General features: G+C 49.5%; 1 protein-coding gene across 1 annotated transcript in view; it reads right to left on the bottom strand.

The window, feature by feature from the left end:
* Window positions 1-283: 283 nt before the first annotated feature.
* The window catches only part of Hk2 (hexokinase 2), a 51,312-nt gene continuing 25,349 nt past the window's right edge, over window positions 284-26,246 (bottom strand). Inside the window, exons 3-18 of the mRNA XM_048416542.3 lie at window positions 22,767-22,915; window positions 18,522-18,641; window positions 17,706-17,801; window positions 17,072-17,171; window positions 16,575-16,758; window positions 13,071-13,226; window positions 11,399-11,632; window positions 10,185-10,489; window positions 8,935-9,083; window positions 8,547-8,666; window positions 6,745-6,840; window positions 6,159-6,258; window positions 5,879-6,062; window positions 4,754-4,909; window positions 3,955-4,188; window positions 284-2,542 (exon numbers count right to left, since the gene is read on the bottom strand). Coding sequence (XP_048272499.1) covers window positions 2,398-2,542; window positions 3,955-4,188; window positions 4,754-4,909; window positions 5,879-6,062; window positions 6,159-6,258; window positions 6,745-6,840; window positions 8,547-8,666; window positions 8,935-9,083; window positions 10,185-10,489; window positions 11,399-11,632; window positions 13,071-13,226; window positions 16,575-16,758; window positions 17,072-17,171; window positions 17,706-17,801; window positions 18,522-18,641; window positions 22,767-22,915 — 2,528 coding nt within the window. The 3' untranslated portion in view covers window positions 284-2,397. The remainder of the gene's footprint in view (window positions 2,543-3,954; window positions 4,189-4,753; window positions 4,910-5,878; window positions 6,063-6,158; window positions 6,259-6,744; window positions 6,841-8,546; window positions 8,667-8,934; window positions 9,084-10,184; window positions 10,490-11,398; window positions 11,633-13,070; window positions 13,227-16,574; window positions 16,759-17,071; window positions 17,172-17,705; window positions 17,802-18,521; window positions 18,642-22,766; window positions 22,916-26,246) is intronic.

The raw sequence follows: 26,246 nt of genomic DNA, 5'->3' as shown, positions 1-26,246 counted from the left end.
TTCCTTTCTGCTTCCAACTTGAACTTCAGCTTCTGCTCTTAGCATTGGGTTCCTGCAGCCGTTCCTGGCTTGTAGTGTTTATCACAGCAATGGAAGGTAACACAGTGTCCGACCACCTACAGGCTTTAGTATTCCAGAACCAATCTCCATGGATACTGAAAGATAACATCGTACTCCTAATGTATTTACTGATCCCATCAGTGATGGGCAAGTGCTAACTTGCCCCAAAGACGACCACACTCTAAAATAAGTGCCCATTTTTAAGATCCAATCACACACTAAATGTTTTGAAAAAAAAGTTAAAATTTATTAATAATAGTTAACATCACATGGTTAATCCGACTAGTTCTCTATTGTACATGGTGACAACACATTCATTAGACTGAGTGTCCAGGGATTTGAGATGAGCCAAAAGTTCACTGAACATCACACAAAGCAGCATTAGCAGAGGGCTGTCAACCCAGGGCGAGGAGCAGCTAGCCCAGTGCCAAGAACACAGCACACTGCCTCACGCTCTGGACTGGAAGCCAACACTTCCTCAAAAGCTAGTCACACGCCCATCTCCACCTAAAAAGTGTCCTCTCTCAGAGATGGTGCCTGATTTTACAGTGTAAAATTTAAGATTCAAAAATGTCGTCAAAATCCGCCTGCACTCTGGCTGCCCTCTAGTGGTTCCCACATGTATAGGTGGCTTTGGCTTTCAATGGTCTGGATCAGGTCGGGGCAGCGAGGGTGCCACACACCACACTGGCAGCGCCAGCCTGGTACAACCTCAGGAGGACCTGGCAGCCTTCAATCCTTTGTACCCCACCCTGTTCAGCTGTAACCAGGCTCTGCTCTGCACGACTGAAAAATGCGCACAACTTGGTGTACCAGCGGTGACTTTCTCTCGGTCTCTCTGTTTTGACCCCTGCACCCTGCTCATTAGCACTGCAAGGCTGTTCCCTCTTTATTCGGTCATAGCCAGGTTTAATGTTGGTGGTCAATCTAGTATTTTTAGAGTAGAAGTGAACTTTTGGAGTCAGAGCAGAGGACAGGCAGGGCTTTCGAGACCTCCTCCTCCTCCGACAGTCTGAAATAAATAGCATGTATAAAAAAGTGAGTCAGCAGCTCAGTGCAGCTCAGTCTGGGGGGCAGACGGACAGCAGAGGGCAAAGGTACAAACACCCCACAGCACCCCTGAGGTTTTGGTTGCTTCACTGCTTCATTTGGTTTGTTACGACAATCAGATAGAACTTCAAGGACTTTTTTTTTTTTTTTTTTGGGTGGTTTTCTATAGTTTGCTAAACCATTTTAAAACACTGACTGACCTACAGATGGAGACTGCAGTGAGTATTTGAACAAGTCCTTTTCGGTTTCCTTTAGCTAACATCCCAGGAGATATCACTCAGGAAAGCGGTCAGAGCAGCCGGCTGCTGCGGTTTCCTCCGTCCGGGGGCCGGCCTCAGTCTCCATCCTGCCCTGCACTCGCTCCTCAGACTGCAGGAAAAGGCTGGTACTCTGCCGCCTGCCCACCACATCTCTCCTCTGCCCGCGGGTGAATGAGGTGTTTCTAGGAGTCAGTCAGTGTCTCCACCTCATATCCTGAACTACACGGATTTACTACCGAGGCCGAGTCACGAGACCCTGGCCAGCTATGTACAGAACAAAGGAACATATAAATACATTACTTACAATTAACCATTACACAATGAAGGAGAGAACTTGTTTCACAAACTAAATAAATTCCAAACATAAATTAAGAAACAAAATAAAACAGTGTTTCCACTTCTGCAGGGGGGAAGAAACTTAAAAAGCTACCAAAAGTCACCCCCAACCAAGGTCTGCTGTTCATGGATGATGCATTCAGCCATGTGAGGTAAAGCCACAAACACTTGGAGGAGGTGGCAACTCTTGGCTTTGGTTTGGATTCTCTATTCCAGGACAGCAAATGTTAGAACCAGCAGGGAGATGCTTATGGTTGAATCGAAGAGGGTCAGCCATAAGGCCACCATGTGGGGGGTGTCCCTCTACTCTGCCTCCCTCCCAACGTCCAATCTGACAACAAAAGAAGCAAGCACCCTTTTGGTGAGATGCTGTCCACCTACGAATGTCACATTCACATCCAAGATGAGGCAGCCATGTCTTTAAGACTACCTCCATCCCATAGGATTGTACCGGAAGTAGAACGGGAGAGAAATGATCTCAGGAGGTAACAGGAGCAACTGAACAATTCCATACTTCTGATTCTCAGGAAGGCCAAGGATCGGGTGTCAAACTCTACAGTGAATATACAGAGACAAAGTCTCAGTCTCACAGGGTCCTCTCTGTGCAGGAAATGACAAGGGGTCCATCCATCCTCATAACTTAAAGCAGGAAGTGGCCGCGCAGCAGAGAAGTCCCGTCTGGTCTCCGACTCTACCTCTGCCCCGCCTCCCGGATGCGGCAGGCCACCGCAGTGATAAGAGCCGCTCCCTTCCCACTGCCATCCTCGGATTCCAGGAAAGACACATCACATTTCGGAGCCAGATCTCTCACGGTCTCATGCATGACTTTGGCAAAGCTGGAAAGAGAGAAAGAACGGATGTGACTGGTTCGTGTCCTCAAAGGACGCTGGAAACAAGAATGAAGATGAGAAGCAAGACACCTACAAAACAGCAAACACTGACTGGGGACTGGGTGCCAGACAACAGAGTCTCGGGGGCCACAATCTAGTCTTACAATAGAGTGGCCAGTCAAGTTTGGCACAAATATGTCTTGAGATGCTGATGAACTTTTTTTCAAAATAAATCAGCTGTTTCTGGGATGTAGCTCAGTTGATGCTTGCCTAGCAACACAAACAAGGCCCTTGGGTTTTATCAACTGAGTGTGGTAGCACTTGTCTGTAATCCCAGCAAACAGGAAGCAGAGACAAAAGAATCAAAAGTTCAAGGTTATCCTTGGCTACAGAGAAAGTTAGAGGCTGGAATACAAGAGATCAGCTTTAAAAACAGATGTAACAGCTGCCTCACACAAGCACTGCACACAACTCTTGACACAACTCTTGGTTCCGTTCCTAGCACCCATGTGGTGGTTTACAGTGGCCTGTAACTCCAGCTCCAATGCCATCTTCTGGCCTCTGTAGGCACTGTACCCAAGTACACAATTGCCCCACACTCCCCACCTCTACCCATATACAAATAATTACAGGGTCAGTTATGGGTTAGAGAGATGGCTCTGTGGTTAGAGCGTCTACTCATCCACTGTTCTTTCAAGAGACAAATGCAATTGGCAGCATGTCAGGCTGCTCACAGCTGCCTGTAGCTCCAGTCCCAGGGAATCAATCCGTCTCCAAGGACACCTAACCCTGTGTGCACACCCCTACATAGACACATGCACATACATGCTTCAGTGTTGTGGGTTATGTGTCCTCTCATGACTATTCTGCCCTCTGAGCATGAATAAAGTCTCTGTCAGCACATAGACACAGGCATGGCTGTGCGCCTCCAAAACCTTTATTAGCACAAGCCCCGAGTGGTACTGTGCGATAATCCCTGGATCACAGGGAAAATCTCTCTGGAATTGTAGAGTGAGGCAACCAGAGTATTCCCAGCAGCACTGTTCACAACAGCTAAAATGTCAAAACGATTAAACAACACAGAACAGCAGTGATCACATCACACCTGCCATCCCACCTTGTGAGGTGGAGAGGTCAGAGGGTTAGGAGTTCGAGGCCAGCCTTCGCTACATAATGTGGTCAAGGCCAATGCAGCTTACACAAGTCTCTGCCTCAAAAACCAAAAAAGCTGCTGCCCAGCCTTGAAAACGATCAAACCACAACTGCACAAAGACTCTCAAGCCAGCAAAGGGGCCATGATCATTAATCTCCAAACTAACTCCAAACTAAGCACTAGACACTCTTTGGAGTGGCTGAGTCAAGGATAGAAGTGCACCAGGAAGGGAGGACAGGGAAGGCCTCCAGGGGCAGGTACTCACTGAGGATGGAGCTTGTAGAGAGTCCCATCTACACCCACTGTCACTTTGAGGCTGTCCAGTCCTCGGTTTTCTCGTATCTTGTCCACCACAGCAGCCATGCCTGCGCCGCAAAGCTGAGCGGCGCGCCGGGCGACCACGGTGCACACCTCCTTCACGATGATGCTGTCATCGCAGGTGCTCTCCAGCCCTAGGTGGCGCAGGATGGCGCGGACTTGCAGCAGGGCCAGGCAGTCGCTGCGTGCGAGGGAGACAATGGATGGTCAGGTGTGCCCAGGAAGGCAGGTTCTGGGGGGTGGCTTGGGGGAGGGTTCGTTATCCGACTCTTGAGCAGTACTCATCTGCTCGTTCTTCCCACGGGCGACCGAGCTATTAACAAATGGCCCTCGTTCTATCTGACACCCATGGCAGATCATGGATACCACAAAACTGATCCTCACGGGCAAACTGACCTGTAATCCCAGCTTTCAGGAGGCTGAAGCAGGAGATTGCCAAGTGCAAGGGCAACCTTGGTTGCATAGTGAGACCTACCTCAAGAAAACCAAAACCAAACTACACTAAAGACAAAGGAAACTCATGCCCTACAAGCAGACTAGCCCTGATATTCAGTTTAAACTCAGCAATACCACTTTTCATGACCTTTTTCCATGTTCAGCATGGTTCTCTGGGGGAGTGTCAGTCAGGAAGGGGTCACTCACTGTCAGCAGACCTCACAAGAGCCGGGGAAACCCATGAGCCTGTCCATTCATGAGGAGAAAAACGAGCACACGATCCTACCTTCTTCCCAAGTCCCCTCCCTTACCTCTCGATCTGAGACAGGAACTTGGTTTCAAAGATCCCCCTCGTCTTGAGGCGCTCTGAGATGCGGCCGCGGAAGAGCAACCCCCTCTTAGTGAAGTCGATGAGGATGTTGCGCACGATCTCGCCCAGGTACATGCCGCTGATCATCTTCTCGAATCTGCAGTGCGACAGCGCCCACAGGAGTCAGAGGGGCAAATGTGTCCAGGCAAAAAAGAAAGCAGGGAGTTGACAAACTCCTCTTGCGGGAAAAGAACGGCTCTTGAGTCGTGTGAGCCACATCTAGGAATCTTCTCGAACATTCACCAAAACTCACCACCTGGTGGTTGACAGCTCCTTAGCAAGAAACATACTCACAAACCCGATACCACTTTCAGGATCGGGAGAGGATGGCTGAGTCTTCATCCTTAATTCCACTGGACAGCTTACTTGCTTCCCTTGGACCTCAAATAACTGGTGTCGACACACACTTTTGGAGCCAGCCATGACTATGACTATGCACAACGCCTTTTCAAACAGCTAAAGCCCAAGGGTCAATGGCGACACTACTGCTGGCCTACCTCATTTGGTAGCCTGCTTCAGTCATTAATGGTGCTTGCCTGGCTTGCACAGGTATTTTAGTCTGAGCCCTCTAATTTAACTAATCATTTGCGAAGTGTTGTTTAAAGGACCAAGATCTTTGACTAATTCAGTCTAGACACTGCAGATGGCATCTTCCTAATGGGAAGGGTGGCAGACCTTAGGACTCAGCTCGGTTCTAAGCCTCCACACTGCATGAGGCTCTGTAACACTGGGGATGCTCGTCCATTTTGACAATAGAGGCACTAGATGCTAAGTAGCCGGAGAAAGGCTTCCTTCCTGTCAGGGCCACGCCAACACCACTTCTTCACCTGGGAGCTATAAAAGCTAGCTGCTAGTTCCCACTGGCTTTCCTCAGTCTCAGACCTAGCTTCCAGTGCACTCTCTCAGACCTTGTTGGTGTGTTTAAGAAGCTCTTTGAAGGAGAAACCCACTAGGGTCCTCAAGAAAACAGGTGTCTGGTGGTGGGGGGGGAATGCTGTGGTGGAGAGAGCCCAGCCCACCGAGGTCTCATTCAGGATGTATGTTCCCAACACAGGTGAGTGCTTACCTCTGCCTGCCAGGGTTGAGAGAGAGCTCATCCACAGCAACATCAAACTCTGTGCGGAAGTCATCCAGGCAGCCATTGTCCCCAAAGGCTCCCCACTCCATGTTGACGCACATCCGTCCCTCCTCTCCATCCACCAGCTCCACATTGCGCATCTCTTCCATGTAGCAGGCATTGCTTCCAGTGCCTGTCAATCAGAGGACACCGGCTCTCCCTTAGCACCAGTCTTCCATCCACCCGAGGCCATGCATCCCCATTCGGGAAGGAGAATCAGTGTCCTTACCAACAATGAGGCCAACTTCACAGTGAGGGTCTTCGTAGCCGCAGGTCATCATGGTCCCAACTGTGTCATTCACGACAGCAACCACGTCCAGGTCAAACTCCTGATGGCAGAAGCAGATGTCTGTCTAGTCCACAAATTCCAATATCCTCTGCTTAGGCACTTTAAGACACACACACACACACACACACACACACACACACACGCGCGCGCGCATGCACGCAGCCACTTATCTGCTCACACCTCTGCTCTCTCCCCATTCAACTTCACTTTTCCTCAAAGCCTCACAGCAGCACTTGCCACTGGATCAGGGGCTTCTGTTTATAGAGTAAGACTGTTGTAGTCAGCCCTGAGTCCCCACGCCCAGTAGTTAATCAACCATTGCTGAGTGATGAAGCCGATTTCCCGCCAGCAAAGTAATAGCATGTGATATTGCCCTGACTCTGAATACTGCGGTCACCTTGGGCACTGGGGGACCAACACATCAGGATCTGTACTATGTCTCCTCCGGGGGTACCAATGCATCGGGACTTGCACTATGTCTCCTCCGGGGGTACCAATGCATCAGGACTTGTACTATGGCTCTCACCTCTCGCCGGTGAATTGCTTCCTTCAGCAACGTGACCACATCCTCGCCCTCACAGCCAGATGCCTTGAAGCCTTTTGTCCACTTGAGGAGGATGCTCTGGAAGAAAACAAACAAATAAATAATGCACAGGTACACAAAGAGGAACATCAGAAAGGGGATACTGGTCATTCCTGGAGCCCCACTTTGCAAACAGATTACCCACAAGTGACCCTGTGCTTGTATCTATGGTACTGACTTGGTTGTATCATTGAATTCTCACCACCGCTTGTGCGTATGTCTTAATTTCCAGACTTAGTGAACAGTGAGCTGGGGAACAACAGGGAGAAGTCACCAAGCTCCCCAGAGTCTCTACAGACTCGTAGACAGAGAAAGAACCAGATTGGGGGTGGAGGAGATGAAGTGCTTCTGTTCATGTCTGTGTGCACAAAGCTGTGCAGGTGGCAGGCATATGGAGGCCGGGGGCCGATATCTGACGTCTCCCCCATTTGCTGTCCACCTTATTGTTTTCAGGAACTTGTCATTATACCTGGAACTCACTAATTCAGTTAGATTGGCTGGTCAATGAGTGCCCGGATCTGCCTGGCTCTGCTTCCCCATGGATGGGGTGACAGGCATATTATTGCACCCAGCTTTTATATGGGTGCTGGAGATCTGAACTTAGATCCTCATTCTTACAAGGCAAGCACTGTACCATCTGAGCCATCTCTCTCCCCTTAGAACCCCTTTAACGTGCCCTTCATTGTGTGGGGGCCATCTGAACAGATACCCATTGGCTTTGCATGTGGGAGAAAGGTTTGTTCCCTATTGCTCTTGATACTGTAGCCGCCATCACAAACCAGCGCCCTCAAATCCCTTTCCCAAAAGGCTGGAACCACGGCCACCCATACACACGGTGTCTCCGAGCCTTGCTCATGGGATGTGCCCATCACTTACATATTCTCTAAACCTGGATGTGTCACCCTGTGATCAGATCCTAAGAGACTGCAAACAAAACAGCCCCGTGAAGACCTGGTTTCACCCACACACAGACAAAGGCGTGTTTGTCTCCTCTACCCATCTCTCATCTACTGGTGAGTTTTGTGCCTCTGGCAAAAGTGTTTCTAACCGCATTTCAGATGATCATTACAATCAGACAATGCTGGGCTTCAGCAGCCAGGGAGACTTGCCCAAAGTCAGTGGTGAATAAATGTGGCCAGAGATCTCCAGGTCTCCAGGTCTCCTTAATGTCTACTGAAGCTCATTCAAAAGGTGATGTCAGAGCCAATGGCCACAGCTGGCTCCTGCTGTGTGCACTCTTTATTTTTACAGTTCTAGACTTAATACACAGGTCTCACAGAAACAGACAGGAAAATTCAGCAAGTATCTAAGATGTTACAGTCCTGATAGGAACAGTCAACAGTGTCAGGTTTCCCTGATGAATGCACAAAGATTACACAGGTGTTGGCGTGAAAAGATAGTGTCTATCTGGGTGCACGAGGACCTGAGTCTGATATCCAGTACCCACATAAAAACCTGGGAAGGTGGAGACTGCAGAATCTCTAGGGTTTGGTGTCTAGACAGCCTTGCAAAATTAGTGAGCTCCAGGCTAATGCGAGACCTTGTCTCAAAAACAGGGTGGACACCCCTACTAGAACATACATGTGGCACCCCAACACACACAAATAAATTAAATTTTAAAATACAAGTTCCCACTAAGGTCCCCAACTAAGGTCACTCATACCCTCTTTCCCTCTTTGAAGAGCAACTCTCCCCCCCCTGTAAATTGAAGCCCACAGGAGAGTCTTCCCAGAAGGCAACGCTACCTGGTCCAAGCTGTTCTGCTGGCAGGGGAAGGAGAAGGTGAAGCCCAGAGGTAGAGACACGCCTTTCATGCCCATGTACTCAAGGAAGTCTGCGATGCACTGGACAATGTGGTCAAAGAGCTGTAGGAAGAATGGGCATTGAGGGAAGGACCCGGGCCAAAGGGGGATGCCCCCAAACATTCAACCCAGGAGAAATGCAAGCTGGTATCACCTGAGGAGCAACACTGCCAGGGCCCTGAACCCTTGAGCCCTCCCCAAGCCAGTAGGGAAAGGCACGGGGAGGAGGGTATCTTTGAAGTTGGGAAGGCCGCTGGATCCTCCCAGAAGCTCATGACCTTCCCTCCTCCCCGGCATGTCACCTTCTTTTCTCTCCTGTCCCAAGCCTCACCTCTTCCCCAGTGCCATGCATGACATCCTGTGGGATGGAGTAGATCTTGTTATGCATCTCCACGCCCTTCCGCTTTCCGTTCCGCACGCGCACCAGCAGGACCCGGAAATTTGTTCCTCCAAGATCCAAGGCCAGAAAGTCTCCTTTCTCTGGAAAATCAACCCAGGGTGGTAATGAGTTGTGGTTGACAGAGAGTCAGAGTTTATACACCTGCCCTTTGTTAGGAAAGACGGAGCGTGAGCTCCACCTAGCAGTTAATGAAGGAAGAGCCTCAGGACCAGACCAAATGGTCCTACCTGACTCCAGAAGTCAGCTCTTTAGAACATCGGATATACCAATACAGTATGCTTAAAACTGTCAGATGTACCATCTGAGCCAAGACAAATGCTACAGAGATTCTGTAAGAGAGAAGGAACAGTCGAGGGACTCTTCAAAGGAAACTAAAGTCAGGCAATGTGGCAAACCTGCAAACCTAGCATTTGGGAGGTGGAGGCAGGAGGATCAGACATTCAAGGCCAGCCTCAGCTACACTGTAAAATTAAAGTCAATCTTGGGCTATACGACCCCGAGGCAACCCAACCCATTTTGTTCCCCCATATAGATGATCTTGAAGGTATGACTGAATGGGACAAGGCCACATCACTAGGAGGTGACCAGCGACCAAACCTTATTTAGTTTCTTCCTCTGGAGCCCATGCCAACTATGAAAGACCACCATGGATCAGAAAGTTTTTGTGGGGCCAGGTAGGAGTTACATATAGACCCAAACTAACACAGTGTTTGAGAGCTGACTCTTGACCCCAGATCCCTAGGTCTGAATGTCGCTGACACTGTCTGATTGTATGACCCTGAGCAAGATTCTTAACTTCTCTCAGCTGCAGTTCTCTGCCAAACAGCAGATTTTTAACAAAATTGGTCCAAGTGTTGGCTACACCAATAATCGTAGGACAAGTATTTAAGGTCACATCAAGCTACACGAGACCCACACCAAAAAGCAAAACAAATGGGGCCGGAGAGATAATTTCAGAGCAGACATTTTTCTTGCAGGTCATGAGTTCATTCCCTAGCACCCACATCACAGCTGCCTGCATCTCCACCTCCAGAAGACTGGACACCCTCTCGTGGATTCAACCAGCTTACGCATACTGACAGGCACGAAACTTCACATAAATCTTTTAAGAAAGGGCCACGACAAATGTCGGCAGCAGAACAAACCCCACAGGCCGAGCTGAGGGCACCCGTACTCTGTACCTGTCCCATCCGGGGTGGCGCACACGTAAGTGGGCAGCATCTTCACAGGGGCTACCGCATGTGTGTCCTTGCTCAGACCTTGCTCCATTTCCACCTTCATCCTCCTTTTGACCTCCAGCAGCTGCTCCCGGCTCAGCTTCAGAGCCTCCAGGGTCTTCTGGCGGGCACGGTGTTGGTCAGCCAGCCGGTAGGCCACCGCTGTCACCATAGCCGCCCCTTTGCCGCTGCCATCCTCGGACCGGAGGAAGCGAACATCGCAGTCAGGCACCAGCCTCCTCACTGCCTTGTGAAGACGCTTGGCAAAACTGCAGCGGCACAGAGTAAGAGACAGGTGGCCACGGTTACAGTGGTACAAACGGTCGCAGAGTAGCTTCCACCTCAGAACCGAGCCAGCGGCCCCAAATCCATGCCTCCTCTCTCCATTCTTCCATCTTACTGTATAAGAGCTGGGATGCGATTGTGACGGCCCTAGCTGCTTCTTCTAAGGCTACCACCCGCTGTATGCAGCCACGACCCGCTCTTTCTCATGGAACACATCACAGCTTCTCTGCTTAGCAGATGGAGCCATCCTCTGCTAGGGCAATCTGCTAGAATCAAGTGTTTCCGATGCTGCCTGCTCCTGGAGGTTTGTCTCGTTTCATCCAATGCCCAGGGAATACCCAACAGGAACAGTTGGTACTGCACGTCTTTAATCCCAGTATTCAGGTGGATCTCTGTGAGTTCAAGGCCAGCCTGGTCTATAGAGCGAGTTCCAGGACAGGCTCCAGAGCTACAGAGAAGAAATCTTCTCTTGAAAAAACAAAACTAAAAGATGGAGACAGCTGGGGACGATGTCTAGCTGGCAACAACGTGCTGGCCTACAATGCACGGAGCACTCAATCCGACACTACATAAAGGTGGCACAAGCCTGTAATCTGAGAACTTGGGAGGCAGAGAAAAGAGGATCAGAAATTTAAGCTCCTTCATGGCCACATATTGAGGCCAATCTAGAGCTACACGACAGCCTATCTCAAAACAGCAAAAACCAGAGAGTAGAGGAGGAGACAAGCCAAGCCAAGGACGCAGCAGCCAGGACCTCTGGACAGAGGGCAAAGCACCAGCTGCCTTCAGAAATCAACCCCACCCAGACCGACAGTGCCTGCCGGGAAACACAGAGCTGGCTCATGGAGTCTCCAAGGGGCTCCATTGCTCCCACGCCCAGGCTGCTCACTCACTGGGGATGTTTCTTGTAGACGGAGCCATCAACACCGATGGTGGAGCGAAGTCGCTCCTCGCCCTTGTTCTCTTTGATGCGCCACAGGACCGCAGCCAGGGTGGCTGCGCACAGGCTGGCCGAGCGCGTGGACACAATCTGGCAGATTCGTTGTGTGGCCACGCAGTCCTCCTGCAACGGACTCAGACCCAGACGCACCAGGATCTGGTAGGCCTTCCGTAGTCCATCCTTATCACTAGGAAACAGATAGGGTGTGAGATAGGGTGTCTAACTCGCTGTGACCAGTGGGAGGGGCTGTGGGCTGGCTAGGGAGCCCCCTTCAAGGGAGGGTTAACTCCTTCAGCAGTAGGGAGTAGAGCCCAACACAGCAATTCCGAGGCTCCTCTCCCAGAGCCCCGCTCCCCCTACATACACACAGGAAAATACTAGTAACTCCTCTACGTGTGCTTTATAAAGACAAGACCCTGTTTTTGCTGCTGCACAGGCTACACGAACAAGTGTGCGGGTTCCTCTTCTGTTCCCCTCAAAGCAGATGAATGGTGGGTCAGCTGCCAGCCACCTCTGAGTGCTTGAGTTCAGTGTGCGGCCCACCTATCGCTCTCTAGAACAGCAATAGTCAGACTGTGCCTGCAGCTAGGGTCAAGGAAACTCGAATGGGCACATGCCTCTCATGTCCCTGAAACTGTAAGAACCCTTCAACCACGTAGAAATCTCAAGCACAGAACAGTAGAGTTAAATCTTGTGGCATTGTTATAAACGATAAAAACCAGGATGTCCTTGCTCCCATCTCTGCCAAGCTTTGAGTGGGTACGTGTAGCTATGGGAACCTGTCCTGGTTAGCCTTAATGGTCAGCTTGAAACAGTCCAGAGTCATCTGAGGGCAAGCCTCAGTGGAGGAACTGCCTGGATCAGGTTGGCCTGCGGACATGTCTGTAGGGGACTGTCTTGATGCTGACTTCCCTTAGTGACGACTGTGACCCAGAAGTATAAGCCAAACCAACCCTTTCCTCTCCAAGTGGCCTTTGGTCAGAATGTGTCATTGCAGCAAAAAGAAAACAGAGTAGCATCCAAAGACCACTTTCTTTTCCTGTTGTAAAACTGGGGTCAGCACAGAATCTTTCCTCCAACATCAAGCCCAGAGCAGCATCCCAAGTCCCTACATTTGGAGACCAACTGTTTCTAGCATCCTGAGTCACCTTGGTAGTGTCATTCTCAAGTTAGCAGGAGCAGAGACGAGTAAATGAAGTTGTAGGGCAACCCAAAGACACCTGTATCCTACTTGTGATCCTACTTCAGACCTTAAAGCCCTGGCTGAGGGGACACTCAGAGGGTAAAGTGCTTGCTTTGCAAGTATGAGGACCCGAGTTCAATCCCCACAGCTCATGTAGAAGTCAGATGATATGATGTGTGTCTGATCCCAGCACTGAGGAGGGGGAGACAAGGAGAGATCTTGGGGGCTCCCTGGCCAATCAGTCTAGCCTACTTGGTAAATCTAGGCCTGTGAGAAAAATCTATCTTAAAGATAGGCAGCCTGTAGAACATAAAGTCTGACCTATAGCACACACATTCACACACATAGTTCAAAGCCAACCCCCTCATTTCTCCTCCACCCCAGTTCCCACCCAAATCACAGAAACTGGGTGAACAGGGGGGCAGAGGGTTCAGCAGCTTACTCTTCAATATCTGATACATCTTTGGTCTCAAAGGAGCCGGTGGTAAGGAGTTCCGGGCTGAGCTTCCCCTGGAACAACAGCTCTTCCTTAGCCATCTTCACCAGGATGAGTCTGACCAGCTCCCCCATGTACATCCCGCTGATCATCTTCTCAAACCTGCAGAGACAGACCAGTGACATTCCAGCAACAGACGGACGCCATCCCTCCTCTAGACGCCGGCGATGGAGGATTCGCTTAGACTCACAGAACACAGCGGTTCTGTTAGGAGACGTAAGATACAGCACTGGCCAAGCACCCATAAAAGTGAGTGGGTTCATTAAGCATCCCAAAGAAACATAGGGAGCATGAAATAGTCTGGAACAAAATCTGGGGTAACTTAAGTTTCCCAGAGAGTGATTATTTAAAATCCAACTCAGAGCTAGGCATGGTGGTCCACACTTGCAATGGCAGCACTTGGGAGATGGAAGTAGGAAGGTCAGAAGTTCAAGGCCACACTAGGCTACAAGAGACCCCACAAAAAGTCTAAAGCAGAAGAACAACAAAAGTATTTACTGTTACTCTACCCCACAACAAAACAAACAACAACAACAACAAAATGCTTTTGTCTGTGGTACAGTTTCTCCTGCGACTGCTTTGCCATTCTGAGACAGGGTCTCCAGGCTGGCCTCGAACCCAGGCAACCTCCCAAGTACACGTGCACTACACTACACCAAGCAGGAAAATGCTCTTCTAAAATAAAACCTTAAAGCCAGTCATGGTGGCTCACACTGGTCACACTGAGGGGCTGAGACAGGAGTGCTATGGTTTGAGGTCACTATAGGGCATGCAGCAAGTTTCAACCCAGCCTGGTGAGATGCTGTCTCAAGAAAAAAAAAATAATAGTAACAATATTTTTTTTAAAACTAGCCTTATATCGAGCCCCAACAGAAAACTGAAGTAGCTCTAATTAGATCTAGGTACAGGTCTTCCCGCTCATCTACAGATACTGCCTTCCAAAGTTTGTGGACTCAAGAAAATGGGTGATAATAGCTCGGGCAAGTAGAGAGCTCAAGAATCTGGGGGTGAACCCTGAGAGCTTCTGGGGTACAATAGACAAAGGAAGGCGTGACAACGGGAGAAATCAGCTCCGGAATCGAGTCCAGTAATTTGACTTCCCACCACTAGGTGTCACTGTTTTCTTTAGTGATGGTTTTTAGCCTAGGATCCTGGGATCACGTGACAGAAGAAACCAAGCCTTGTGGATTATCTTTTTGGTAAAGAAAGCCCATTGACGTCTCAGAAAGGAAGCATAAAGTGTACTAACTAGGAGGGGCCATATCCCAGCAGGGGTGTGACAGCAACACTTAGCAGAAGTTGAAAGCCAGGTTCTCAAGCAGCAAGATGTGACTTGCTAAAACAGGATAAAGCTAAAAGGAGAGCTGGCAGCTTGGCTTCAGACACCAACGGTGCATTTGAGAGGCTGAGGCAAAGGCATCAAAATTTCAGGCCAGCCTAGGCTACACAGTGATCCTGTCTCAAAAATAAGAAAATTAGAGCTAGAGAAACAGTTCTATAGTTAACAATGGGTACTGCTCTAAGTGAAAATCTAAGATAGATTCCCAGCACCCATAACTGCATGGAATTCTAGTTTCAGGGGCTCCAGCACTCTCTCTTCTTTCTGGCTTCTTCAGCACAGGCACGTGTGCACACAGTGAGGTCAATATATGCAAAAAAATTACTCATGCACATGAAATAAAAATCAATCTTAAAAAGAAAAAAAAATCATGCCAGACAGTGAGTTCAAAGCCAGCTTGGGCTGCATGAGACTGTCTCAAAAATGAATAACCCAAAGCTCCAACACGGGGACCAGCCCGAGTAGCAGCCTGGCCTCAATTCAACGCTGTAAAATTCAAATGTCTACATCACACTATCAACTAATAGGGTACCACTCCTCCATCAGTGGCTCTTCACAACATGACGTTGTCTAGCATGACTTAGGGCCACCCCAGCTGACAATTTGGAAGATGCCCTCCCAGTCTTTGTCAGCCATCTATGGATAAGGCAGTACTTCTGAAGACACACAGCTCCTCAGTGACAAGGGTATGCCCCAAGAATGTAAGCAGGGACCGAGTTAGTGGCTTTTCAGCGAATAAACCTCTCAGCACCCACAACAGACACAACCAGAAGTTCCTAAGAGTCCAAGTGTACAGACTGCCATTTCAACATGGAGAGAAGCCTGTGACTAAAGGCTCGCCACCTCTGCCCTAGTTCAGAGCTGGGCTTTCTGGGCTTCCTTTCCACATAGAGGTCAGAACTAACAACAGTTTTTCTAAAACACAGCACCAAGAAGACCACAGAGATGGTGCATTGCTCAAAACGGTTTTGCAACCACCTTTCAGCCCTTGCAGCAGCCAACCCTGTTTCAAGATCCTCAACAGAGAAGTTTAGCAAATTCAACAACAAAATAAGGTTGTGTAAGAGTCAAAGAGAGACGGCTCAGCAGTTAAGAGCACCGGCTGCTTGCTCTGCAGAGGACCCAGATTTGATTTCCAGCACCCACATGGTGGTAACTCCAGTTCCAGGGGATCCAATGCCCTCTTCTGATCTCCTCCGGTCACCAAGTATGAATGTGGTACAATACACACGCGCTTGCAGGCAAAACACCCACACCCACAAACAAAACAAAATGAATCCATCTTATTCAGACTTCTTAAAAAAGTCAAAAGTAACAGAAAGCTCAAACTGGAGCATAGAGGACTCAGGATCTAAATGCTGAACCTCCGATTTCCCCAGGACACAGCTGAACCAGAGGCCTAGTATGAACGAAGGCTGAAAGACCTGGGACTCTGAGCAAACAACAACAACAAAAAGAACCAACACCGGGCAGCACACACCCTTAATCCCTTAAGAAGCAGAGGCAAGTGGGCTGGTTTGTGAACTTGTGGCCAGCCAGCTTGGGTCCATATAGTCAGCCAAGGACTAAACAGTGAGAAACCACACCACGTCTCTAACAAAAACAAATCAAGGCCAGGGATGTAGCTCGGTTGGTGGAGTATTTGCCTGGGTTCAATTCTCCTCATCAAATAAAGCAGGTGCTGCAGTCTTGTCCCCCAGCAGTGACGTACTGAAGGTCACAAACGGTGCCTTTAAGGACTTCATCTCATTGTCGCTGTGCCTTTTCTAAGGGGGCTCACTGTCTATAGGCAAAGGCAAGTATGTGGAATGTGACCTCCTAAGATAACCTTTCTGCTCAGCACACCTCTGATCCCGGCACGTGGGGGAGGCTGAGGTAGGGCTTTTGCTCATCAAGATTCGGTCTCGGAAAGAACCCAAGACAGAAAAAGTGACCATCCTGAAGGGCAGCAGTGTGTTTTTATTTGGTGACTTATGACCTTGAGCATCCCCATAACTGGTGTGTGCCACCACAACTCTTTGGGGACAACGCAAAAGCATGGAAACAACAACCCTTCCCTGTGGCAGTGCCCACCTCAGCCCCACACCCACCCACAGGAAGGCCCCACTTACAGCTGCTTCCCAGGGTTCAGTGAGCCCATGTCGATTTCTCGGTCAAACTCGGTGCGGATGTCATTGAGCGTGCCATCGTCCCCGAAGGCCCCCCACTCCATGTTGATGCACATCCGTCCCTCGTCGCCCTCTACCATGTCAATGTGACGCATCTCCTCCATGTAGCAGGCATTACTGCCAGTACCTGGTCAAAGGAAGGAACTGTTCGTCCTCTGCCTACTTGCTCCCACCCACCTCCCTCCTCACCGCTGTTTGTCTGCCTAGGGGCTGAGATTCCTCACTGCAGCCTCCTGGGACAATGCACAGGCGCACAGGCGGGCCAGGCCGCTAGTACACTACACTGCTTAGCTGCACAGGTCCTGGCTTGGCCCAAAGTAGCTGCACCATTATCTTTACAAAGCAGGAGAAAACGCCAGGGCTAAGAATTCCCTCCTCACTCTCAGTGCCCATCGCCACCCGCTGATTGGCACCAGCTTCCATACCAGGGGCTCACTCACCCACAATGAGACCAATCTCACAGTTCTGATCATCATAGCCACAGGTCATCATGGTCCCAACCGTGTCATTCACTACGGCCACAATGTCAATGTCAAAGTCCTACAGAGGAACAAAGGAACTTCATCATCACAAGGTGGAGACAGGCAGGAAGATGGAGAAAGCAAGATGCAGGTGTGTTATGAGGTAGAGATCGCCCCATCTGTCTTCAGTAAGGACAGTTTCCCAGACAGCAGCAAGAATTGAGTCCATCTTGTCTTGTTCCTCCTATGCACAATTGAGTCCATCTTGTCTTGTTCCTCCTATGCACAATCAATAGACCTAGCCTGTCACCTCTCTGCTCCATTCTTCCCTCTTGTCAACCATGTCAACATTTCTACTTGACCACAAGTCTTCAGGTTAAGGATTGAAGGGTGTTTCTTGCCACCTTCAAGGCCAGAGTTACTATTCATCAAGCAAATCTCAAAACCCCAAAGGCATCACATACAAAAGTCCCTGAGAAGCATGGCAGGAATGCTCAACACTTATCCTTGAGTCCTACAAAACCATCTCATGCTGAGCCCAAGAGCAGACAGGGAAAGATTCAGAGTGCAGCTGACAGAGCGGGCAGCCCGAGAGCTCCCACCGGCTACTCACCCCTCTGCGCCGGATAGCCTGCCGGATCAGATTCACCACATCTCTGCCTTCCACGCCGCTGGACTTGAACCCCTTGGTCCACGAGACCAAGAAACTCTAGAAGAAGACCAAAGAATGATTTCCCACAACTGAAACAGTGACAACAGCGCTCAGCAGAGCCCTGTACACCTCAGGGCTAAAGCCATGGCTAAATCTGTACACTGTCTCCGGACTAGCCCGGGAGAGTCAGCTCCCCAAAACACACCAGAAGAGAAGTGTGCATACACGAGCATGCCATGATTCCCTGTCTCTGAGCAGTGGAAAGTGGTGTCAAACAGGACACACGGCCCTCACATTTCTGATCCTCTTGAGGGCTGGGATTATAGCATCCGCTGCCGTGGCCAGTTTATGCAGTTCTGGAGATGGCACCCAGGGCACTGTGTCCGCGAGGCAAGCATTCTACCAGGTGAGCGCATCCCCAGCCTCCCAGGTGTGTTTGTTTCGTTCACAGGTCTTTCTCAAGGCCCTTTAGACCCAAAAGAGATCTTAATTTCTCATTACTGCTAACCTGGACAGGATACGGATACCACAAAGTATGTCCTGGGGTGTAGAGGAGAGTAACAGAACACCCCGTCTTTCGTATGGCATTACTGTCCTCTGCACTGACACATAACGCATACTCACAGGTTCCCAGAAGGACCAAAGTCTCAATACTGAAAGCTCATATGCAAAATGCCTCAGCGCCACTGCGACCACAGCTGCAGAGGGCTCAGGAGTCCTCCCCCGCCCTCACAACCCCAAGCCCGATGCCACTGCAAGCATCTCAGGCTGCCATACCTCATCTAGTTTCGTCTGGTGGCAGGGGAACGAGAAGGTGAAACCCAGGGGTAGCTTCTTCGCTTTGATTTGTAGCTTGTCCATGAAGTTGGCCAGGCACTCGGCAATGTGGTCAAACAGCTGAGGACACAAACAGGAAGTGAGCAGGGAAGCAGGATAACACAGAGGGAAAGAGACTTGGTGTGGTGGTTTTACACTAATTGCCAATTTGAATCTGACGTGACCTAGAAGACAAACTCTAAGCATGCCTGTGAGGGTGTTTCTGAATTAGGTTCGTTGCCGTGGGAAGATCTACCCCAAACATGGTGGCACCCTTGCAACAGGCTGGGGTTCTGGATTAAATAAAAAGGAGTAATTGAGCTGAGCACCTATATCCATCTCTCTGCTTCCCGACTATGGACACAATGTGACCAGGCTCCTGACGAAAACAGACTGTATCCTCTAACCTCAAGGCAAAATAAACCCTGACTTTCTAATGTAACTTGTTACAGTAACGAGTAACTTATACAAAGACAAACTACTAGAACTTAAGCCATCCACTCTCCTGTTAAAAGGATATGATATCTGCACTCAGTCTCCATGTGCACAAAGGTATAACGCTAATTAGTGCTCATCAGATGGAGTCTTCCACTGAAGGCTTTTATGTGACTCTCAGTCAGAAGAGCCCATAAGTCAGGGGAAGTAGCAATCAGAAAGTCCGAATATTCCCCGAGGACAGAGTATCCCCCACTGGCCATCATGGAAGTCCGACTTATCTTCCCCAAATAGAATGCCAACCTCACTGCCAAGAGTGCTTTGGCACCCCTGACTCTTGACGGAGGAGGGACAGAATACTTCCTGCTGGCTCTCGATGAACCAACTCAACAAAAATAAGCAACCTTTATATTTCCCTCTGTAATAGAAAACTAATTCCTTGGGTGCAATTCAAACAAGTTATTTTTGGTTTTGCTGTTATCTTACTCTAATTTATTTTCTATCTGTGTATGGATGTGTGTTTGTCTGCCCGGGAGGCCAGAAGAGAGTGACCCCTTAGAACTCGAGTTATAGGTGTGGTCGGAGGCCTGCTGTGGATTCTGGGGTCCACACTCTTGTCTCCTGATAAAGCAGCAATGGCTCTTAACCACTAAGTCACTTCCCACAGTCCCTATGCTTGTTTTCTGGTTTAAAAATGAAAGCCAGGGCAGTGAGAGCAGAGCGTGGCCCACACATCATTGAGCCTCGCAGAGCTGCGCTCCTGACAAGTCAGGCCTCCAGCAGGCTAGAGCTCACCACCAAGCAGGCCCCTTCTCACCCACTCAGAAGAGAAGCTGGTAACTCTCCAAATGTTGAGAGACCAGGGGCCATGTGATATAAAAAGGAAGCAGAAGCCAAAGAGGCTGAACAGAGTCCAAGGGCCAAGAGGCCAGGTGGCAAAAACCTAAAAGCCAAGGAAGCAAAGTGGCTGGTGAGATGGCTCAGAGTTAAGGCACTTGGCGCCCAGCATGTGGTCTGAGTTCAATCCCTGGGACCCACATGATGGAGCGAAAGTGGGACTACCCTATGATATCCTCTAGCCTCCACACACCCCTCTGGGAGACTTAAGTTCACTGTGGAATCCTGAAGCAGTAAGGGATGGGGGTTAAAAGGCCACTGGTTCCCTGAAGTCTGGGGTGATGAGCAGGTGTGGAGTCAGGAAGGAAGCCAGCCTAATCTAGGAGGAGCAAGCCCGCATTGAACTCCCACGTGGATCCTGTCCATCTGTTTCATCCTGCCCAAGGGTAACCACAGCTGATGCTGAACTTTGAACCTCCAACCCAAGGCAAGCACGCGGACAAAGCTCTGTCACCAAGAGGGTCATCGGCAAAGACAGGCCATCGTCCCTTGAAAGTTTAATATACAGACAGGGCGGGGGGGCGGGGGGGAGGGAGCATGCAGCAAGCTCTGCCCATGCTGAAACAAACATGGGGCATATTACACATATTCATAGAACCCTATTCTGATGCTCATTACACTTTTTCCCTCTGCTGAAGACAGAACTAAGACCTCGTGCATGCTGTGTGTGTGCTCCGCCACAGCTCCAGCCCCAGCCTTTAGGGTGAGAACCTTTATCCAAAGAGAAGTCACAGAAAAACCAAGCAATCATGGGGATTGGAGGGACTTTTATCTGGGGTGGGGAGCAAGATGTCTGCCCAGTTCTCAGCCCTGACCGCTGTTCCTTCCCCAGCAGCCTTCCCTACAAAAAGCAAGGAAAAAAAAAAAAGTCCCTACACTCAGGGGCCTGAGACAGGAGAATGGAGAAATTTGGGCCTGCCCAGGCTCTCTCTCTCTCTCTCGAGCCTGTCATGAAGTTAAACTAAATCCAGCTTGTCAGTCCCATCTTAAGTTTGCCATGCTTCAGGTGACTCATGGCTTTGCAATACGGCAAGTCTGTTGCAAAGAGTTCTGAGTTGGTGTCAAGATCAAACACCTACAGGCTTTCTAGAAGGAAAAGGAGACAACTGCTCCCTTGGACTGGAAGACTAACTCTCTCTTCCTGCTGTCTGAGGATCAGGATAGGATGCTGGGAAAGTCAACACTTTGCTGCCATAAAAAGGCTCAAAGGGCACAAGCCTGCTAGCCTGTGCTCCAAACTTTTCCTTCTTCTTATTGACAGAGGACCAGCTCACTCCTCTTCCCAAGAGCTACACCTCATAAACCCCAGCGGGGTGTGGCAGAAGGCTGAAGAGGAAGGGGTTATCAAGATTGCTCTGAACGGGAAGTCAGTGACCAGAAGACAGGCGTCACACCCTGGACAGGTAGATTCACAGTTATTTGGGGACCTTTGCAAGTTTGAAGATCTACTTTTTATCTAATTAAACTGCATTTTCTTAAAAAAAAAATTCATTACTTTTTTTTTTTCCTTTACTTAAATTACTTAAATTGGGCTGGTTAGATGACACTTGCTAAGCCTGACAAGCTGAGTTTGAACCCCTACGTGGTGGAGAGAACTGATTCCCACAAACTGTCCTCTGATCTTTACATGACACACACACACAATAAATAAATACAGCTAAAAAGGAAAAAAAAAGAATAGAAATGAGTTTCTTCATGCCTTCTAACTCAGTAGTTTGAGATTTTTTTTATTAGATGTCATATTTTAATTATTTTCATTTGGAAACAATGTCAAACTATATATAGCCCAGACTGGCTTTGAATTCTCACTCCTCCAGGCTCAGCTTCTCAAAGCTAGGATTACAGACGAGTACCTGGCTCTGCCAGTCTGAGCAATTTCAAAGTCAATTTTAACTTCTTGGATCCTGAAACAGATTCTTTCTAGGTTGACAGACACAGTGCAACTGTCACCTCGCATCCCAAGCCCTAGCCAGGCTCCTGGGGGGAAAGCTGCCAGGACCATGGGGTACCTGGGCACTTCATGTGGTTAAAGAGTAAGTAGCCATCTACGGAGATGGGAGAATCATCCAGCCCATTGTTAGGACATTGAAAAGTCTTTCTCACCACCACAGTCAAACTTCTGGTACAGTTTTGACTTTGTCTTATTTGGTTCTCAAATATTTATCATCTGGGAGCAGGGCCCAGAATGAGAGACAAACTACACGAAGAAAAGGTGATCACATTCTTCATGAAGGGGAACAACGCCAGTGCTGGCCAGAGACTAAGGCCAGGAAGGAAATGTGAAAAAGAGAAAAACTCCCATGGAGAAACAGCAAACACCAGTGTGCCCGCCACTTGTGGCACTAACTACACCCCTGCCCTCTGAGCAGCCGCATGACCTAACTATTACCCCACCATCTCTCTCTACAGACTGGGGCACCATGAGGTGTTATCATTTGCCCAGAACACGCAGCAAGACTGTCCCACTGCAGGACCTAATCTTCCTGACATCGCACAACAGCCACGTGACGCCTTCAGCAGAACCAAAATGCCCACAATCCCAAGTATCCAGCTGCCAAAGGATTCAGGCTGACCCTCAGAGCCACGACCAGAGACAAACAAAAGACAAACATCTCCTTGCTTCCTCAGTTCTCCATCAGCACGCCTTCCCCAGGAGTGGTCCGGTTGGAGAAGAAGCCCAATTAGCCAGCTGAGGGTCCCAGCCAAGTGCCCTCTGGGCACAAAACATGGCAATGATAGTCAGGGCTCTCACCATGTTCCTTACAGCTGGAACAGTATCCAGGATGTCCTAGGGACTGTCCTGTGGTGGGAGAGGGTGCAGGGTGTTCCATGGGTATTGGTAGCTCAGCTGCCGTCCCAATAGGAAGACTGTACCTGGGTTCCACTGCCCCTCATGATGTCCTCAGGGATGGCATAGATCTGGTTCTCCATCTCCACCCTCTGGAGGCCATTGTCTGTCACCCTTACTCGAAGCACACGGAAGTTGGTTCCTCCAAGGTCCAGAGCCAGGAATTCTCCATGTTCTGTAGACAAAGGAGGGGCCACTGTCAATATGGGGAAAGACAAGAGCAAACAGCCTCCAGGAGACCAGTCAAGGCTTCAACCCTCGAATCCTCCATGAGCATGGGTGAGAGCGGTCAATTGGTTCACTTTTTCCGGACACATATATCTCTTTCTTTCTTTGAGACAGTCTCATAGAGTAATTCAGGCTTGCCTCCAGAGCCCTAGGATTATGGGCATGTCCCATCACACCCAGTTTCATGCTTGGCTTGCTTTCTCTCTCTCTCTCTCTCTCTCTCTCTCTCTCTCTCTCTCTCTCTCTCTCTCTCTTTTCCTTCCTTCCTTCCTTTCTTTCTTTTTTCCTTCCTTCCTTCCCTCCCTCCCTCCCTCCCTCCCTCCCTTCTTTTCCAAGACAGGATTTTTCTGTGCAGCTTTGGAGCCTGCCCTGGAACTCACTCTGTAGACCAGGATGACCTCAAACTCACAGACATCTGCCTGCCTCTGCCTCCTGAGTGCTAGCATTAAAGGCGTGCGCCACCACCACCCGGCTATGTTTGGCTTTCTTAATGATAAGATATTTTTTATTGCTTTGCAATTCACACAAACAAAGAAACAATTTCATACTCCAGTTGGCCTGACTGGCTTGTCAATGAGTTAAAACTGGAGTTGTCTGGGAAGAAGAACCTCCATTGAAAAAGCAGATTGGCCTATAGGCTTTATCCCACCAGACACTAGCAGAAGGGAGAGGAAGCACCCCAGAGGCAGGTCATGACACAGGGAGCCGCTGGGAGGCAGGGCAGTAGGCACAGCATGAAAGTGTGGAAGAGGTCTGGAGGCCACAGGAGAGCCAGAAGAGAGAACACTCACCCTCTGTAGCCTCTCCCGGCCACCTGCCTCACCTCTGCAGGGATAGGGTTTGTTCTCGGTGGGGGAGGGGAGACTCACTTAGTGTGCTGGTCAACACTGATCTTGTCTGGTTGGGGGGTCAAAGACATGTTCTGACTAAACAAACCAAAGGATTTCGTCTGTATTCTGGTTCCCTGGGCTCTCTAAGCACCTTGCCTCCCTCCCCCAAATGGTTACCCCCTTCCCCCCAGAATAGCCACATCTTACCAGCTCCCTCAATACAATGTCTATAGTCTCTAAAATGCAAAGCAGAGAGCAGTCACTTGGGGTAAGTGTCAGCCACCTGAGATTCCTCAGGACTCACACACACACACACACACACACACACACACACACACACACACAAGGTCGGGCTTAGAGCTAGTGAAACCCACATCACATGTGAGAAGCCACACCTGACTACATTTTAGCCTAGAGCCTCTTTTACTCCAGGCACACAGAATTTGGGTCCTTGGCCTCTGTTCTGTAAAATAGGAGTATCACACCTCCCACGGTTGTCTTGAGAGAATTAGGTAATGTTCTTGAATCATCCAGAACTATAGCAAGATCTTAAAAGACACAGTAAGCACCAAGCTCGTGGCAAAGCTGGTCTCACACCTATTAGGATAAGTCTCCCAGACCCCGATTGGTAAGAGAGACGACAGACAACTTTCCGGGGAAGGCCACTGGAGTCAGAGGTGTTCTTCCTGCAGGTACCAATTTTCCATTCACTACTGGGCTTCGGAGGGCATCGCCACACTGCTCATACCAGGTGCCAATTCCTTTGGCTTACTAAAGCAATGCCAGCCTTGTCTGATGGTGGGACACATTCTATCCACCCACTCCTCGTGGCCTCGGATGACTTTTCTAGACACTCGAGTACTAAACCACCACCAGCCATGGGGCCTCAGCCAGAGTCTAGGAAACACTATGTGGTGGTTGTCAGGGGAATGAAAGAGAAAATCAAGGGTGAGCTGCCCCATCAGCACTTTGAGGTCTGGGATACACATGATCCGCTGAATCAGTGACCGCGGAGAACGGTTGGTTATGAAGACCGGCCCAGCTGGATTCAGCCCAGCATGGCTCCATCAGGAATGTGATTCAGCTGTATTTTCTGGTGGACTAAAGAGGGACACCCTCCTCTTCCCTCCTCTCCTCTCCTCTCCCCTCTCCTCTCTTCAGCACATGCTCCTCACACACTCGCGACCAAGGACTGGATCCTCTCAGTTCAGAGCATGAAGCAGTGACTCCAGAAACCACATGATGACCCCAAAGGGCAACAGAGGGACCCAATCTCCGTATGGCTCATGACCGTTCCTCACAGGGCAGAGATTAAGTGACAAACTTTACACCTGGTGACCAGGATTCACGAAATCTCGCTCAGCAGTGGCCTGGGCACTGCCTGGGGCCCTCTGGGTATGTTCCTCACCTATAGAACTCACAGCTTATAATGCTGACTTCCCACAGCGCTCGTGAGGTTTTGATGAAATACGAACTAGGTTATATATGAATGTATGGGTACACAGATAGCCATCGGGAAAGTGCCAGGGTCCTTGTCATCCATTATCACCCTTGGTCTGAAAGGTCTTCTCCTAACTCTTCTTGGTCACTCTGAATACTACTAGTTATAGCTCAAGCCCGACCTCCACTGGGATCCTTCCAAGACATTCCAGCATCCCAGAATAGCGTTCGTGGGAGCATGTGACAGGCTGTGAATGTGAAGGGCAAACACGTCAGTGGGACATGGTAGGGAAGGAGAAGGTTCTGATGCAAGGAAACACACCAAGAGCAGGTTTCCTAGCCCAGCATGGTGGTATACTCCTGAAACCCAATACTTAAGACGTGGGAGCCAGAGTTAGTCTCAGCTACATGAAACACAATTAATAAAAACCCAAGGTCAGAAATTGGGGTCCAACATGAAGACCCGAAAAGCAAAGCAGCCAGTCACTGGCTCTTACCCCAACCTCAGTCCAAAATAGCGATCCTGCCTCCAGGAATCTCAGAATGAGATTGTGTGTCATTGTGGCAACTGGGATTCAAGGTGTGTGTTACCATAACCTGATGTGTAAGGCTGACCAGTGGGACTGTCTTACTCTCTGGTCTTCAGGCAGTCTTGACTTATCTAAAAAACATTTGAAATGCCATCACAGCTACAAACTGAGTCTCAGTTCAGTGGGGGAAGAGATTCTTTAAGAAATCACAGCCAGGGTTGAAGAGATGGCTTGTAGGTTAAGAAGGGCACTGATTGGGGCTGGAGAGATGGCTCAGTGGTTAAAAGCACTGGTTGCTCTTCCAGAGGTTGTGAGTTCAATTTCCAGCAACCACATGGTGGCTCACAACTGTCTGTAATGAGATCTGATGCCCTCTTCAGGCATGTGGGCATACATGGAAGCGGAATGTTGTATACACAATAAATAAAATCTTGAAAAAAAAAAAAAGAATACCGATCTTCCAGAAAACCTGAGGTTG

Source organism: Myodes glareolus, chromosome 6, assembly GCF_982192425.1.
Source record: "Myodes glareolus chromosome 6, mMyoGla1.1, whole genome shotgun sequence".
Classification (NCBI taxonomy): domain Eukaryota; kingdom Metazoa; phylum Chordata; class Mammalia; order Rodentia; family Cricetidae; genus Myodes; species Myodes glareolus.
Note: the sequence above shows the minus strand (reverse complement) of the source record. Positions and strands in the feature narration are given on the sequence as shown.